Raw genomic sequence first — 14,677 nt, forward strand, 5'->3', positions numbered from 1 at the left:
TCACCCACGGGTATGTTTTTTGTTTTTAGTTGATTTTTTTTAAGAGAGAGAGAGAGAGAAACATTGACGTGAGAAACATTGAAACATTGATTGGTTGCCTCCTGTACACGCCCTGAATGGGAATTGAACCCGCACCCTTTTGGTGTATGGGATGATGCTCCAACCAACCAAGCCATTGGGCCAGGGCCATTGTGCTTATTTTTAAATAACTGTATGTAATACTGTTAGTGTGTGTGTGTGTGTGTGTCTCTCTGTGTGTGTGTAATACCGTTTTATTTTTGAATCAATATCTTCTCACTGAATGTCCACATCAGTACATGTGTATGTAATGACTGTTTTTATCTCCTCAGAGTACCTTGAATTCTGTCCTCAAAACATGGCCTTCTTCTCAGGCTGATGTCAGAGTTCCTGCATCTGCAGGATGGCAACGGCGAGTGTGGGGGAGGCTGCGGAGGTTGGTTGCTTTTTGAGAACTTGATTTTCATCCATGGTCAACAAAAAACTATGGAGAGCGTTAAACTGGGAAGAGACAAGGGCTCGGGATGCATTCTATACTGTCCTTTAGCTCTCCATGTGAAGGACTGGCAGGACTTGGAGGGAAGTGGAGGCAGGAAGAGCCAGAAGGCAGTTGCAGTGGTTATCAGTGATTCCGAGGGGAAATGATGGTGACCTAGATTAAAGTTGTAGATGGCAGAATAAGAAAAGATAAGGATTCTCAAGATATTTGATGGTACCAGATGTAATTTTTAGAAACTTTACAAAAAAAAAAAAGCACGCCTATTTTGTCCCTTAGCGGTTGCCGTAGGGCCGTAGAAGGCCGCGATCTCGCACTGGTTGCTGGGAGTTGTAGTCTCTACCTGTGCCAGCAGGCATGGCGGCCTCCATGGCGGGGGGCTGTGGAGTAGCCATGGGTCTAGCCCGGAGCGTTAGAGCCGCCAGGGCGCTGCGCCCAGCTCCGAGCTCCGTCGCCTGCTGTAAGTGGAGTGAGGCTTGAGAGCTGGGGCGCACAAGGGGTGCAGGGCCAGGCGGGGGTGGGCGAGACGTGAGGTCTGGGGCGACCTTGGCGGAGGGCCCTCGTGGGAATGGGAGCTGGGGGTGCTGACAGGGTCCCGGGAGCTCAGGACCGGCCGGCGCAGTCGTGACCCCTGTGTGTGTTCCCGCAGGCGCCCGCGCGGGGCCGGGCCGGCAGCAGAGCACTGGACCTTCGCAGCCCGACGCGTTCAAGCCGCCCCCCAAACCAGTGATCGTGGACAAGCGCCGCCCCCCGCGCCCGGAAACCCGGTGAGGCCCGGACCGGGGCGCGGTTCCCGCTGGTGGGGTCTGCGCTCTTGCACCTGCGTTCGCTTCGGGGCTCGGCTCGAGCGGGGCTGGAGCTCCCGGTGCACGTGCGCGAGCTCCTGTGTCCACCCGGCTCAGGCTTGTCTCCCTGGCTTCTTCCAAGCCGGGACTGATTTGCTCTGCAGCCTTAAATCGGAGCTTCAACTGGGCATTCCCCAGGTTTGAAGCGCTCCCGCCGGCATTGGCATTTCCTCCGAAGCGTGTCTGATTTCCCCCGTTTACGGCCAGGAGCCGCTCTCTCCTCGCCTGGGCAGAAAGGGCTTAGCCAGGTCTCAGTGTTGTAGCTTCTCCTCTCACCGTGTTTCAGTTTCCTGGCAAGTGGAAACAGTGTCAAAGTTCCTGCCTGTTTGCGTTTGAAATTTGTTCTTTGAAACAGGGTGTTTAAAAACCTGGTTTACTTAAAAGAATGGTGGTAGTTTTAGAGGTACATGTACATTTAGGTGACTTAGGATTTGCAGAAAATGTTTCTGTCGACCTAGTGAAAAAGCCAGTTTTGGGGTCGGGCGGGAGCTTGGTGTGATTGGAGGCTTTCTGAAAGGGGTCTAGGTTGCCGATTTATTATCTCTGCGTGCGTGTATGTGTGTTTGACATTTCAAATACTTGGCGGTTCTGAGTTGAAATAAAGTTGAATTTATGGAATCTAGAAATTAAGGAAAGATTTTCTTATACAACTTTTTAAAAAAATATGTTTTTATTGATTTCATAGAGGGAAGGAGAGGGAAACATCAGTGATGAGAGAGAATCATTGATCGGCTGTCTCCTGCAAGCCCCACACTGGGGATCAAGCCCACAACCAAGGCATATGTCCTGACCTGTGACCTCCTGGTTCACAGGTTGGCGCTCAACCACTGAGCCACAGAGGCTGGGCCAACTTTTTTTTTTTTTTTAAGGTGGAAAAGGAATACTTTCCCTAAATTGCAGTATTTAATGTAATTCAGTTAAATGAAAAGTAAATTGCATAACTACCTTGGAAAAATATTTAACACAATTTAGTATGTTTAAGGTTGTGTATACTTTTATTTTTTAAAAACATATTTTTATTGATTTTAGAGAGCAAAGGAGAGAGAGAGAGAGAAACATCAGTGATGAAAGAGAATCATTGATTGGCTGCTTCCTGCACGCCCCTCTACTGGGGATTGAGCCCACAACCTGGGCATGTGCCCTTGTCCGATCCTGGGACCCTTCATTCCGCAGACTGATGCTCTATCCACTGAACCAAACCAGCTAGGGCTGGGTTGTGTATACTTTTAGACTCACAAGTGTATAAAACTTAGAGAGTAATAAGTACAAGAAATGAACAAGAATGCACACAAAAGTATTGTTTGTAACAAACAAAAATTAAGAAGCAGCCTAGATATCCAACCGTAGTGGACTATTATACAGCAGTGAAAAATGAACGAGCTAGAGCTAACATGAATGAACTCACAGAATGTGTGAAAAAAAAGCAACTGGCAGAAGAACTGAGAGTACGATAGCTTTTTTATATTCCCAGACATACCTGCATATGCAAAGTATAAGAAATGTATAGGAGGAATTCTTCACTTTCACAGAGCTGTCAAACCTAGCTTTCTCAATAGCTGTACAAGCTGACATGATGTGCCCAGTGATATGGCAAAATAAGATCACATCATCACCTCTAATATTTTACCAACGATATTTAACCTTGGTCTGGTCATGTGGGAACAGGAAACAAATCCAGATTCCAGGGACGGTCTATAAGACAATGGGCTTTGACTCTTCTAAAAAGTCAGTGTTTATAAACACCCAAAGATGGGGAGTAGTTCTAGTTTAAGAGACAGAAGAGACTAACAGCCAGATACAATGTGTGCAGCTTGATTGTAGCTTAAAGTGGGCAACAAACAGCTATAAGAGACCTTTTCCAGGACAATTTAGGTACATTTAAATATGACCTATATATTATATTAGATTATTGAGTTAATGCTGAAATTCTTAGGTATCCTAAAGTAATTGTGATAAATGTAGGAGAATATCCTTATTCTTAGCAGACACCTTCTAAAGTATTGAGGGATGAAATGCCTTGCTGCTTGTCATTTTCAAATGGTTCAAGAAAAGAATTATACCTCTATAAAGCAAATACGACAAAATGTTGGCCATAGGTGAAACCAGGTGAAGTATATTTGGGTATCCATTATATTACTGTTTCAACTTTCAGTAGATTAGAAAATGTTCAAAGTAGGAAATTGAGAAAAGGGAAGAAATTCATAGGAATAATCATCACTAAATTTAGTTAATTACGCTATAGTAATTTAGGGGGAGAGAGGGGTGCACAAGGGCTTCAACCATATTGTTTATTTAATTCTTGAGGTGGGTGATAGAGATATGAATTTGCATTGTAATGTCATTTATACCTCTCTATAGGTTAAATATCTTATAATGAGTTTGAAATCAGTTAAAGAGACTAGGGAGATTATTTTTAAAGTCAGTTCGTCATTGATGATTTCTGTGTTTATTTCCTTTCCAACATAATTTATTATAACACTAGAAGCCCGTTGCACGAAGATTCGAAAAATAGGCCTTCCTTCCCGAGGCCTTTGGTCCGGCCGCAGCGGAGAAGCCAAGCCTCTTCAGTCTTTAGTCTTCACTCCGCCCCAAGCCTTCAGTCTTCGCGCTACGTCTGTGTATGCAAATTAACCGTCATCTTTGTTGGGTTAATTTGCATAGTTGCTCTGATTGACTGGTGGGCATAGCAGAGTGATACCAATTTGCATGTTTCTTTTTTATTAGTGTAGATATACAACTCAACATGAGGCCTGTGGTTATGGTCACAGGCTTTGGAGTCCGACAAGACATTTAAATCTTGACTTGATAAGTTTATAACTAATATAATTAGAAGGTTATTCATCTTCTCCAAGCTTCATTTTCTTCATCTGTGAAAAGGAGATAAGGACACCAACCCCACCTGGTTGTTGTAAGGTTTAATTTATGCTATAGATGTTTAATAAAACTTTTAACACAATGCCAGGTGAGTACTCAGGATTATTAGCTATTTTCATAAGCACTGACAACAATTTTATAAATAAGATTGATTATTCTTATTTAGAGAAGGAAGAATAAAACACTTCAAAATCATAATCTTTATTTTTTTAAAGGAAGCAGCAGATTCTTTTTTAATGGCCTTTAAAGTTTGCTTTTATTTTATTTTCCCCCCTACAGGTTCTTGAGTCCTGAATTCATTCCTCCAAGAGGAAGAACAAATCCTCTGAAATTTCAAGTAGAAAGACAAGATATGTTAGAAAGGAGGAAAGTGCTCCACATCCCAGAGTTCTATGTTGGTCAGTAAGAGCTGGGTGCTGTTATTATTAGTGGCTGGAGGGTCAGTTTTCTTGGCATAGAGAGGGTTGTTTTTCATATGCCTGGGTTTGGCCAGATGAGGTACTTATTTCTAATAGTATACTGAAATCTTTAGGAAGATCTGAAGTTACCTAGAAATTCTGTTGCTTCTTTCTGAATCTTACATTTTTTAATCCGTAGGAAGCATTCTTCGTGTTACTACGGCCGACCCATATGCCAGTGGAAAAACCAGCCAGTTTCTGGGGATTTGCATCCAGAGATCAGGAAGAGGACTTGGAGCGACGTTTATCCTTAGGAATACTATTGAAGGACAAGGTAGGCTGCTTCCCATTCTTTTGATTTTCTGGAAAATGTTACCTCAGGATTCCTTTTTGTTTTCTGCATCCTGGGATAAGACATCTGTAAGTTGAAATTGCAAGGGGGCTCCGAGGGATGACAAGGACCCTGTGGCCTAAGAATGGTCTGAAAATTGAGGTTGCTGATTAAATGCAGGTGGTGCTTTGCTTTCTCTGGAAGGCTTCTTGTGTCACAGGGACAACTGTTAGAAGTAGACTTCCCCAACTATGGCAGTATCACAGGAGGAGACAAGGGACTAAAGCAGTTATTTTAGGAGCAAATAACCCTTGAGAACACTATAAACATAATGACATCCTATGAGTTACTTTCTCCTAAAGTGAATGGTCCCAATTTGCTTTATACTACAACAGTCACCACAAGATCAGTTTTATAAGAACCAGAGAACTTTTTTTAAAAGGCAATATTACATTTGCTATGCTTAATAAGGCAGAGGAACAAGTGGTGATATTTTAGAAAGATGATGAATCACAATAGCAGAACAGTAAAGTTTCCATCCTTAATGTTGTGCCCCTCATGATCTCCAGCAGCGAAGTATTGAATTCCAAAGAAATTGAACAAGGAGAGCTGCTGTCTTTTATCCTCTAATGACCTGGGGTGCTGTGCATGTAAGAACTCAGCTGGAATTGATTGATTACAGAAACTGGTGCCTCCATTCAGATCCTGTGCTTGGGGAATCCGTGTCACAGAAAGACATGAGCACAGGTGTGAGTCAGACAGAACTAGGTTTTTCTGTTTTAAAATTGAGATAATAGTTTCCACTTCTCAGTTGTAGTCAGTTGATTGTGATGTTGTACGTGAAGTTCTGGACACCGTACTCAAAAGTGTTAACTCCTTCTCGTCATTCTTTACATTGTGACTGTCGGCCACCTAGACCTTCCCCAGTGATCCTCCCCCTTTTTTGGTGGTTCTTTCTAGTCCAGTGGCTTTACTTAAATCCATTTACTTAAACCAAAAATTTAATAGCTGTTTTTAATTCTCTTTCATACACCCAGTCGATCAGCAGGTTTTTATGGCTCAGTCTCCCAAAAAGTATATCTCAATTTTGTCTACTTTTCCATCTCCTTTGCTACCACTCTCATCCTTGCCAACACTTTCTCCTGCTTGCAACTGTGTAGTGTTGCTTGTTTAATCCCTGCCTCACCAAGTTACTGTGATCCAGACAAATGGGCCTTTTTCTGGCTTTTCAAACATGGCAAATTTGTTAAAACCTGGGGCCTTTGCCTTTCCCATTCGTTCTGCCTGGAGCCTTCTTGGCCCTTCATTGTATCAGTTTAAACGCCATCCGTCAGAGAGGCTTTGCCTGGTTGCACTGTTTGAAGTTGCCCCTCCCAACATTGTCGTCAGCCTGTGTTGTTTTCACTACATGAAATTACCTTGTTGGTTTATTTATTGTTTGTCATCCACTAAAATGTAAGCTTTATGAGAAGGATCTTGCTATTTGGGTTTTGCTGTAGGCACAGCTCCCAAATCAGTGCCTGAACAAGGATAGTTGTACAGTAAATATTGGAGTAAATCCTGGTCTTAAACACTAGGTATTAATGTATATATTTTACTGTTTATATTTATTTTGGGATTATTCAGGAGAGCTCAGAATATATTTTTGCCCTTAAGCATTTGATGATACAGATGCTGTATTTTAAGCTATCACTTGGAGCCTCTTGGAAACCCTCAAGGCTGTTCTTAGCTTGCTTCCTGTGGGAGGCTCCAGAGTGTGAAACACCTAGGCCACCCTCAAGAGGGCTTCTAAACCAGTTACAACTTAAAAATGTACTTTTTCCCCCTCATCATTAATCCTGTTGTTTTTAATGTAGAAGATAGAACTTTATTTAAGTAATTGGGAAATAAACCACATGATGGTGAAGAATTTACTCAAATTTTCTCCAACTAAGTTAATGCTATCAGAATTGGAGATGTTGACTCAGTATATTTATAGAAGACATTCTTTTGACTTTATCATTCTAATTCATATTTTCTTATTTTTAATCTATATAGATTTTACTTTATTTCTATTTCTTTCAACCATCTTCATTTTAAAGATTCAAATTTATGCCACATTTCCTACGTGCAAAAACCCTGCGTGAGTTCCTTTACGACAAAGCTTTCACTATAGTGGGAGGCTCCTGCAGGGATCTGGCTGTAGGTTGTAAGAATGTTTTCTTCTCTCCGTAGGTGTTGAGATTTGCTTTGAACTTTACAATCCTAGAATCCAGGAGATCCAAGTGGTCAAATTAGAGAAGCGGCTGGATGACAGCTTGCTGTACTTACGAGATGCCCTTCCCGAGTACTGCACTTTTGATGTTAATATGAAGCCAGTACTGCATGATTCTGGCCAAGAAGTTCCTGTTAATCAGGTATGAGTTGTACATTTGGAACTGGAAGTTCAAGTATAATATGAGCCATCTTAATGAAAACTTTTCGAAGAATTTTGCTTATGACTATCAGCCTAATTTATTCCTTTTTTTTTTTTCTTTTTTTTTTTTTTAAATATATCCTCCTTAGCTGAAAGTAAGGATGAAGCCTAAGCCTTGGTCCAAACGCTGGGAGCGCCCAAAGTTTAATATTAAAGGAATCAGATTTGATCTTCACTTAACTGAAGAGCAAATGAAAGAAGCTCAGAAGTGGAGTCAGCCGTGGCTAGAGTTTGATATGATGAGGGAATATGATACTTCAAAAATTGAAGCTGCAATATGGGATGAAATTGAAGCATCAAAAAAGTCGTGATCTAAACATGTATTTAGCTCCTTGCAGAAGATGTACTGACTCTCAGAGTATTTTTTTAGAGACCAGTTTAATTTCATACATAAGGACATAATCATTAAATCAACTAAGTATTCATTATATGAGTACTGTTATAAAAAAAATAAAATTAGCACATCAGTTTATTACTTTAAAAAGAGAAATGTACACGCCAAGTGGTCTGGTGTCTATTCTGTTACTTGAGGCAGAGCTACAATAGAGTCAAAGTATTATACAATCCCCAATGTAAGCCTGAAATCTGAACGAGGAAGTAGGTGCACAGCCCTGACAGTGGGATCTGCCCCATCAGGCAGGCACAGCCCACCCTACACCTCCAGTCAGGAGTGCCAGGGCAGCACACAGGTAGAACGTGTCTCCTTGTTCGGAGTCATCAGAGTCCCCATTCCCACTCACCTAGTACTCAGCCTTCCTGAGAGGGAGCAGGAGCAAAGGCCAGTGGCTGGGCAAGACAGGTGGCAGGACATAGTCACCTCGGGAGGTACTGGGATAGAGAAGAGGGTGGGAGAGAAGGTATCCGACTCCAACTCCCTGGGTCTCCCAACCTCTGTCCTCCCCTCTCACAAGTCCCCCTGAACCAGTGCCCACAGCCAGGCCAGGAGACCACAGCTGTAGGGGCTCCGGCCTCACAGTCATTGCCAGGTCTCCATTGTCTGTTACCCTTGGAGGAGACCTAAATCAGTTTCTACAACCTAAATCGGTCCTTGTCTCTTCCCTGCTTACAGTGTTCCCAGAGCTTCCCATCCCCCTGTGGGGTGAAGTCTACTAAAAGCAGACTCCAGAGCCCTGAATGAGCAGGCAGCGGAGGAATTGGAATGAGTTAGACTCACCAGTTGAGCTAAGAGAAGGAAAATTTAGAGAGAGAACCACTGAACCAAGATCCTGGCTAAAAAAGTGGAACTTGAATCAAGGAAAATTTGAGAGAAGTGCTAGCCTAGATCTGCCCAGTGGACACCTAAGGGCCTTCAGCACTGAGCAGCTTCTCCTTCCCTTAGAAATGCCATTAAAGCCAAAGAGGTGAGGGGTGACAAAAAGCTTTAAAAAGCTGGTGATGTTCTACAGAGCAAGAAACAAATTTTACTTTTCCTACCATACTCTCTGTTGACCTGTCATATACTTGAGGGGAATTCATTTTAGCGATGTAGATAAAAATCAGAACATATCCGGCCCCTCCCTACTCGAAAGTAGCCACCATGAATACGGAGAACATGGGTGCGAACGCCAGGGATGTCAGGAGGAAGAGTGACCCTGACATGGGGGAAGAGGCACAGGTGAGTGAGGCCCCACTGAAGGTAGGTGTCATTTTCTTTTTTTTCTTGGGCTTTTTGCTTAGGCTCAGGACTGGACTTGTGATGAGGAAAGAATCCCAGTTTACTTCCCCTTTATTGAAACTAGGCAACCATAGCACGTATTTTACAAATTGTTTCACTTGGAGGAAACTGCACTTTGGAATTCAATCATAAGGAAAATCTTGGAAAGGATACAGTAAATGTAGTTTTCTGCTTGTCATTATGAAGCATAATTGTCTTCAGATGATACTAGAGTATGAGTACAGTCGAGAGTAACTTTCTAGCTTTTTTGCTTATCTCAGTGCACATGAAAAATGACACTTTTAGAGCATTTATACCAGTAAAGAATTGAAGGAAGTGAGAATCATGTTTTAAAATAGGAGCCTTGCATTTATTTTAAAAGATGAAAAATTTAAAAACATAGGATTTACTTTTTAATAGTCTACCATGTGTGTGTTGTGCGTCATGACTTCTTTATCTGTTGCTGGACACTTAGGTTGTTCCCATGTCTTGGGGGCTGTAAATAAAGCTGCTATGATCGTTTGAGACAGTGTTTTGTTTCCTCAGATATATACCCTGAAGTGGAAATGCTAGATCATGTGTTAGTTCTATTTTCAATTTCCTGAGGCATCTCCATACTGTTTTCCATAGTGGCTATAACAATTTGCAGTCCCACCAGCAGTGCAAGAGGGTTCCCTTTTCTCTACATCTTTGCTTGCATTTGTTATGTCCTTTGGAGGATAGCCATTCTCACATGCATAAGGTGATATTGTGATTTTGATTTGCATTTTCCTGAGGATTAGTGATGTTCAGCACATTTTCATGTACCGGTTGTCCATTCCTATATCTTATTTGGAATCTATTCATGCCCTTTGCCCATTTTTAAATTGAATTGTTATTTTGCTATTGAGTTATAAGAGTTCTTTCTATATTTTGTGGCCTAAAATATGGTCTATATTAGAGAATGGTCCTGCGTATTCTGCTGTTGTTGGGTGGAATGTTTTGTATATGTTTATTAGCTCCATATGGTCTCTAATGTTGTTCAAATCCACTCTCATTCTTTGTCTGAATGATCCATCTGTTGTTGAGAGTTGGGTACTAAATTCTCAACTTTTATTATATTGCTGTTTATTTCTCCTTTTAGCTGTTAGTTTTAAGTGTTTAGTTGCTTTGAGTGCATAAATATTTACAATTATATCTTCTTGATGGATGGACCCCTTTATCATTACAGAATGTCCTTTTTTGTCTCTTATCATTTTCAAAGTTCATTTAGTCTGATATAAGTATAGCTACTCCTGCTTTTTTGTGTGTCCATTTAAAAAAAATGTATATTTTATTTTTTACTGAGAGGAAGGGAGAGGGATAGAGTTAAAAACATCAATGAGAGAGAAACATCGATCAGCTGCCTCCTGCACACCCCCTACTGGGGATGTGCCTGAAACCAAGGTACATACCCCTTCAGTCCGCAGGCCGACGCTCTATCCACTGAGCCAAACCAGTTAGGACTTTGTGTGACCATTTGCTTGAAATATCTTTTTCTGCCCCATTAGACTCAGTATATGTCTTTTTTTTTTTTTAATCCTCACCTGAGGATATGTTTTTATTGATTTTGAGAGAGAGAGAAAGAGAGAGAGAGAGAGAGAGAGGGAGATTGTGAGAGAGAAATATCAATCGGTTGCCTTCTGTACATGCCCCGACTGGGGATTAAACCTGCAACCTAGGTATGTGCCTGTACCAGGAACTGTACCCACAACCTTTTGGTGTATAGGACAATGCTCCAACCAACTGAGCCACCCAGCCAGGGCAATGTATGTCTTTTTAAATTTTATTTTTATAAAAATTTATTTCCAATTTATGAAAAGCAAGCGAACTTTCTCTGCCCAAGCTAAAAATGTCAACACATCCAACACATCAATAAAAATGCAAAGTCAGAGGGAAGTTTCCAAATGTGTATTACTTAAAGAGTAAAAAATTTTACAAATTTCATATGCAATAGAGCAATAAAATACTGTCATTTATGTAAACAACAAAGCTACACACACACACACTCTCTCTCTCTCTTTCTCTTGTAAAAAGAGAAAAGGTCTGAAAGAGTAACACTGAAATGAAAACAGCAATTGCCTCTGGGAACAATAATTGTGTGGGAATGCTAAATGCTTTTCAGCAATGGTTTGAATCTTTTAGATGAGATTCTATTCCTGTATAATTTGTGTAATAAAATAAACTTAAAAAACACATTAATCCATTAAAATATATGCAGCTTCGAAGTTAGGGGTGACAGTGTCAGAGGTCAAATGCTGAAATCCTACAAAAAAATCCATTTTTTCCCTGATAATCTTTAGGGTTGCCATTGAGTTATTTTACAAATAGATTTAAGAAATATTATTAGTAATTTCTACTTTGAAAAAGATTCAACTCTAACCCTTGCCTCAGATTTTCTTAATTATACAAATATTTTATCCAGGAAATGAATTACATGGTCTGATACTTAAAATACCTATTTTTTATCTAAATTGGCTTTTTCTGACAAAAACTACCCAACAAGTAATGCCTTATTATACCAAAATACACACAAAATTAAATGAAAAATGGCAACTGACACAGGACATGCAAAACATTATCTTTAAATATATGAAGCTCTCATAAATCCATAGGAAAACAATGAATGAACATGTCAAAAAGAATTACAAATGGCCAAAAAACAAGTATTCACTCTCTAATAGCCCAAACACATAATTCAAATAAGATATTTTCACCTATTACATTTGCAGAGTTACAAAATGATTGCTGGGGGATTCCTTGGCCTCTCTTGCATTTGTGTTGGTACAATACATTGGTATATATTTCTGAAGGACAATTTGATCATCATTAGTTATCAAAGCCTTAAAAAGCCGTAATCAGTTAATACTTAACAAATAATTCATTCATTCCAATTAAGATTTCCATTTAAACTGATTTGTAAATAAAGCTTTTGATTTATACTTTCAAATGATTAAAATGAAGAGAACTAAAAGGCATTTTTGTGGATCAGGACAGAAGACTCGCTAAAGTCAAAGCAGCTACAAGCAAGGTCAACTCTTAACTGCCCATGTGCTTAATTTCCACAGAATCAGGAGGGCAGCCTTTCCTGAAACAGGGAGTGAAGGGATGAAACCCGTGTTTTGTTTTGTTTTCAAATCCTCGCCTCCATTACTAGGAATAAAGAAGCACCAGATTTTTTTCGCCCCCAGCAAAGGAGTAGAGTGTGACTGTACTAAAATCTACTTTAGTACTTCCCTATAAAGTTTACTCAAACTTGGTTAATTACTGGTTTAAGATGGTCTAGGTGATACTCTTCTATGAAGGATTCTGCTTGATTTAAAGCTCTTATTTTCACCAGAATAAGAATTATTTCTTTGACTTCATCCCTGAAAAACAAAAACAAAAAAAGCATTTCCCCCTTAAAAATGCAATGTAGGAGAGCACAGTGAATCATCATTTGTTTATCTGAAACAAAAACTTTACCTTCAGCCAGTATCTAAAATAGCGTTATATATTCAGATGCTACTTCTGTATTCTGGCACATTTTAATGTGAATGTCAAATCCAGAAAAGCACAGAGCAGATCTGTCATCAGAAATCTGAATTGTGGTGTGCTGCTACCAGCTTGTATGGGCTATTATGGTGGGAGCCTCAGTGGGAGTATTTACCCCACAGGCATCATCTAAAGCCACAACACAGGTCTGGGCTTTCTAGTTTTGGAGACGTGGTTCAATAGATCACTTCTGTTCTTAAGCCCCAAACATCCAATGTTATGAGTAAGATATGCAAAACAGAGATCTGGCTACTGTGGGTAAACACCAGGCTGCAAACTGCAGACCTGTACTTAAAAAGTATTGAGACTTTAAAAATCGCCAGGAAAATTAAAAACATGCTTAGTAAGAAACTTTTGATTTACATTTTTTTTTAATTTACATTTTTAACTCTAAATTCCCCTGTTCTGTAGTTTTCTGGAAGTGCTTATTTTGGAAGAGATTTACATTTAAAAATATGAACTATATAGATGCATGAGGTGTGAGTATAAAATAGTGATTCCAAAGGTTGCACATAAAAATATCTAGTAATTCTACAGCAATAGTCTCAACAGGTTTGTAAAAGTATAAGTCTTTCTAAAAACTGCTGAGAATATAATAGAATCCTTGAGCTATGCTTATGGAGGTACAATTAAATATGCATTACCTGAATTCATTTCTAGATAGTTTATGTGCAGACTGCAATAAAAACTGGATGAAGTTTTCTAGCTGGGAAATAGATGTTCTCATAGCAGAATTTTCAAACCATTTTTCTGGTAAATATGCTGCTATCTGTTAATCAAAACACATGGTTGGTTTTAATAATGACAGTTATCATCTAAGAACTTCTGCTAACATGATGCCAGTTAATCTTCATAATGATCATGCAGGTAAATTTTGAGAATTTTTCCTTTCTTTGTCAAGGGGTTATACACTTTTTAAGCAATTGTATTTTAATACTAAGAGGTTAAAATAGACTACTCTTTCTGAATACCTTCTAGTGGTACTTGTAATACTTTCTATACTCTGTATTCCTGAGCCATTAAATCTGTACAAAACACTATTTACAACTAAACACCAGAAATGCCCACACATAACACTTTTAGTTTAAAACACATTTAGTATTATTTCACTAAGATTTTGGGTGATCTAGTGATGGGGGAAGGGCACACAATAAGAATAGGACCACAGTTGTTTAATGATTATTCACCTTACTAACTATAGGGAAGAGGTTTTCCTACAGACCCTGGGAAATTGGGCCGTGCTACAAGAAGAAAGCAGGGCTGTAAACGGATTAAGAGAGACACCTGGGCCTGATGGTTCCATTACTCAGAAAAGAATACATTTTGAGAACAGATAAAGGACAGGAGATGCTTTCATTTGGTTGCTATGCTTGGACCCTGACCCCCTCTGGTAGTTTGCCTCAGGAAGGCTGACCATTCTAAGGTCCCAGGAACAGGTGGATCTGTTTTTAACATCACAGAAAATAAACTACCTTGTTATCGCACTTCCAGGATCCTGGACCACAGACACTGAAGCCATCCCTCCCCCTTTTCCCCTTGCATGCAGCCTTTCTTCCTTATCTATATATATAAAACCCTAATATGCAAATAGACCAAACAGCAGGACAACTGGTCGCTATGATGTGGGCTGACCACCAGGTGGTGCGTGCGGGACATGGTGGGCATTAGCAGCAGTGGGATGGTGGAGCAAGTGAGCGGGGTCAGCAGACCAAGGTGGGGTGTTGGTTGTTGTCATAGGGGCTAGCCTCTGGTGGTTACTGAAAATTCTTTGCTCCCACACACCACAGCCCTGCCAGTGCTTGCACCTGCTACCTGTGCCAGCCCTGCTCCCACCTGCTGCCGGCGCCCGGCACGGCCCCATTCTGCCCTCAGGGCTTCTCCACCTCCCCCTCCTCCTGAAGGGTGATTGGGGTCAGCAGCCGCCTCTCACACCCGCTGCCAGCGCCGGCCCCACTCGCACCTGCAGCCAGTGCCAGAGCTGCCACCTGCACCCACTGCCCATGCCCAGCACTGCCCTGATCACTCAGCACTGTCAGCGGGTGTGAGCAGCAGCT

The 14,677-nt window shown here is 40.7% G+C and overlaps 2 protein-coding genes across 4 annotated transcripts in view; one reads left to right on the forward strand and one right to left on the reverse strand.

Annotated features, from left to right (window-relative positions):
* The first annotated feature begins 869 nt into the window (after positions 1-869).
* MRPL19 (mitochondrial ribosomal protein L19) lies at positions 870-10,243 on the forward strand. The gene is made up of 6 exons (XM_070429577.1): positions 870-974; positions 1,164-1,281; positions 4,513-4,631; positions 4,831-4,965; positions 7,177-7,358; positions 7,507-10,243. The coding sequence occupies exons 1-6, from the start codon at positions 872-874 to the stop codon at positions 7,726-7,728; spliced, it is 879 nt and encodes a 292-aa protein (XP_070285678.1). The 5' UTR covers positions 870-871; the 3' UTR covers positions 7,729-10,243.
* Positions 10,244-10,985: 742 nt separating this feature from the next.
* Positions 10,986-14,677, reverse strand: part of GCFC2 (GC-rich sequence DNA-binding factor 2) — a 33,541-nt gene continuing 29,849 nt past the window's right edge. For 2 of the 3 annotated variants that reach the window (XM_070429572.1, XM_070429569.1), the window contains exons 16-17: positions 13,268-13,392; positions 10,986-12,457 (exon numbers count right to left, since the gene is read on the reverse strand). In XM_070429572.1, the coding sequence (XP_070285673.1) occupies positions 12,340-12,457; positions 13,268-13,392 (243 nt within the window). In that variant the 3' untranslated portion in view covers positions 10,986-12,339. The remainder of the gene's footprint in view (positions 12,458-13,267; positions 13,393-14,677) is intronic. The other variant, XM_070429573.1, reaches the window with a different exon arrangement.

Source organism: Myotis yumanensis, unplaced genomic scaffold (genome assembly GCF_028538775.1).
Source record: "Myotis yumanensis isolate MYYU_CA2020_CCGP unplaced genomic scaffold, mMyoYum1.0.hap1 SCAF_11, whole genome shotgun sequence".
NCBI classification, from domain to species: domain Eukaryota; kingdom Metazoa; phylum Chordata; class Mammalia; order Chiroptera; family Vespertilionidae; genus Myotis; species Myotis yumanensis.

Bases quoted from the DNA above. Each gene is read 5' to 3' on its own strand.
- MRPL19 (XM_070429577.1), top strand. From the start codon at position 872: ATGGCGGCCTCCATGGCGGGGGGCTGTGGAGTAGCCATGGGTCTAGCC. The intron at 975-1,163 runs GTAAGTGGAGTG...GTGTTCCCGCAG, and splicing joins TCCGAGCTCCGTCGCCTGCT to GCGCCCGCGCGGGGCCGGGC. The intron at 4,632-4,830 runs GTCAGTAAGAGC...TTTAATCCGTAG, and splicing joins CATCCCAGAGTTCTATGTTG to GAAGCATTCTTCGTGTTACT.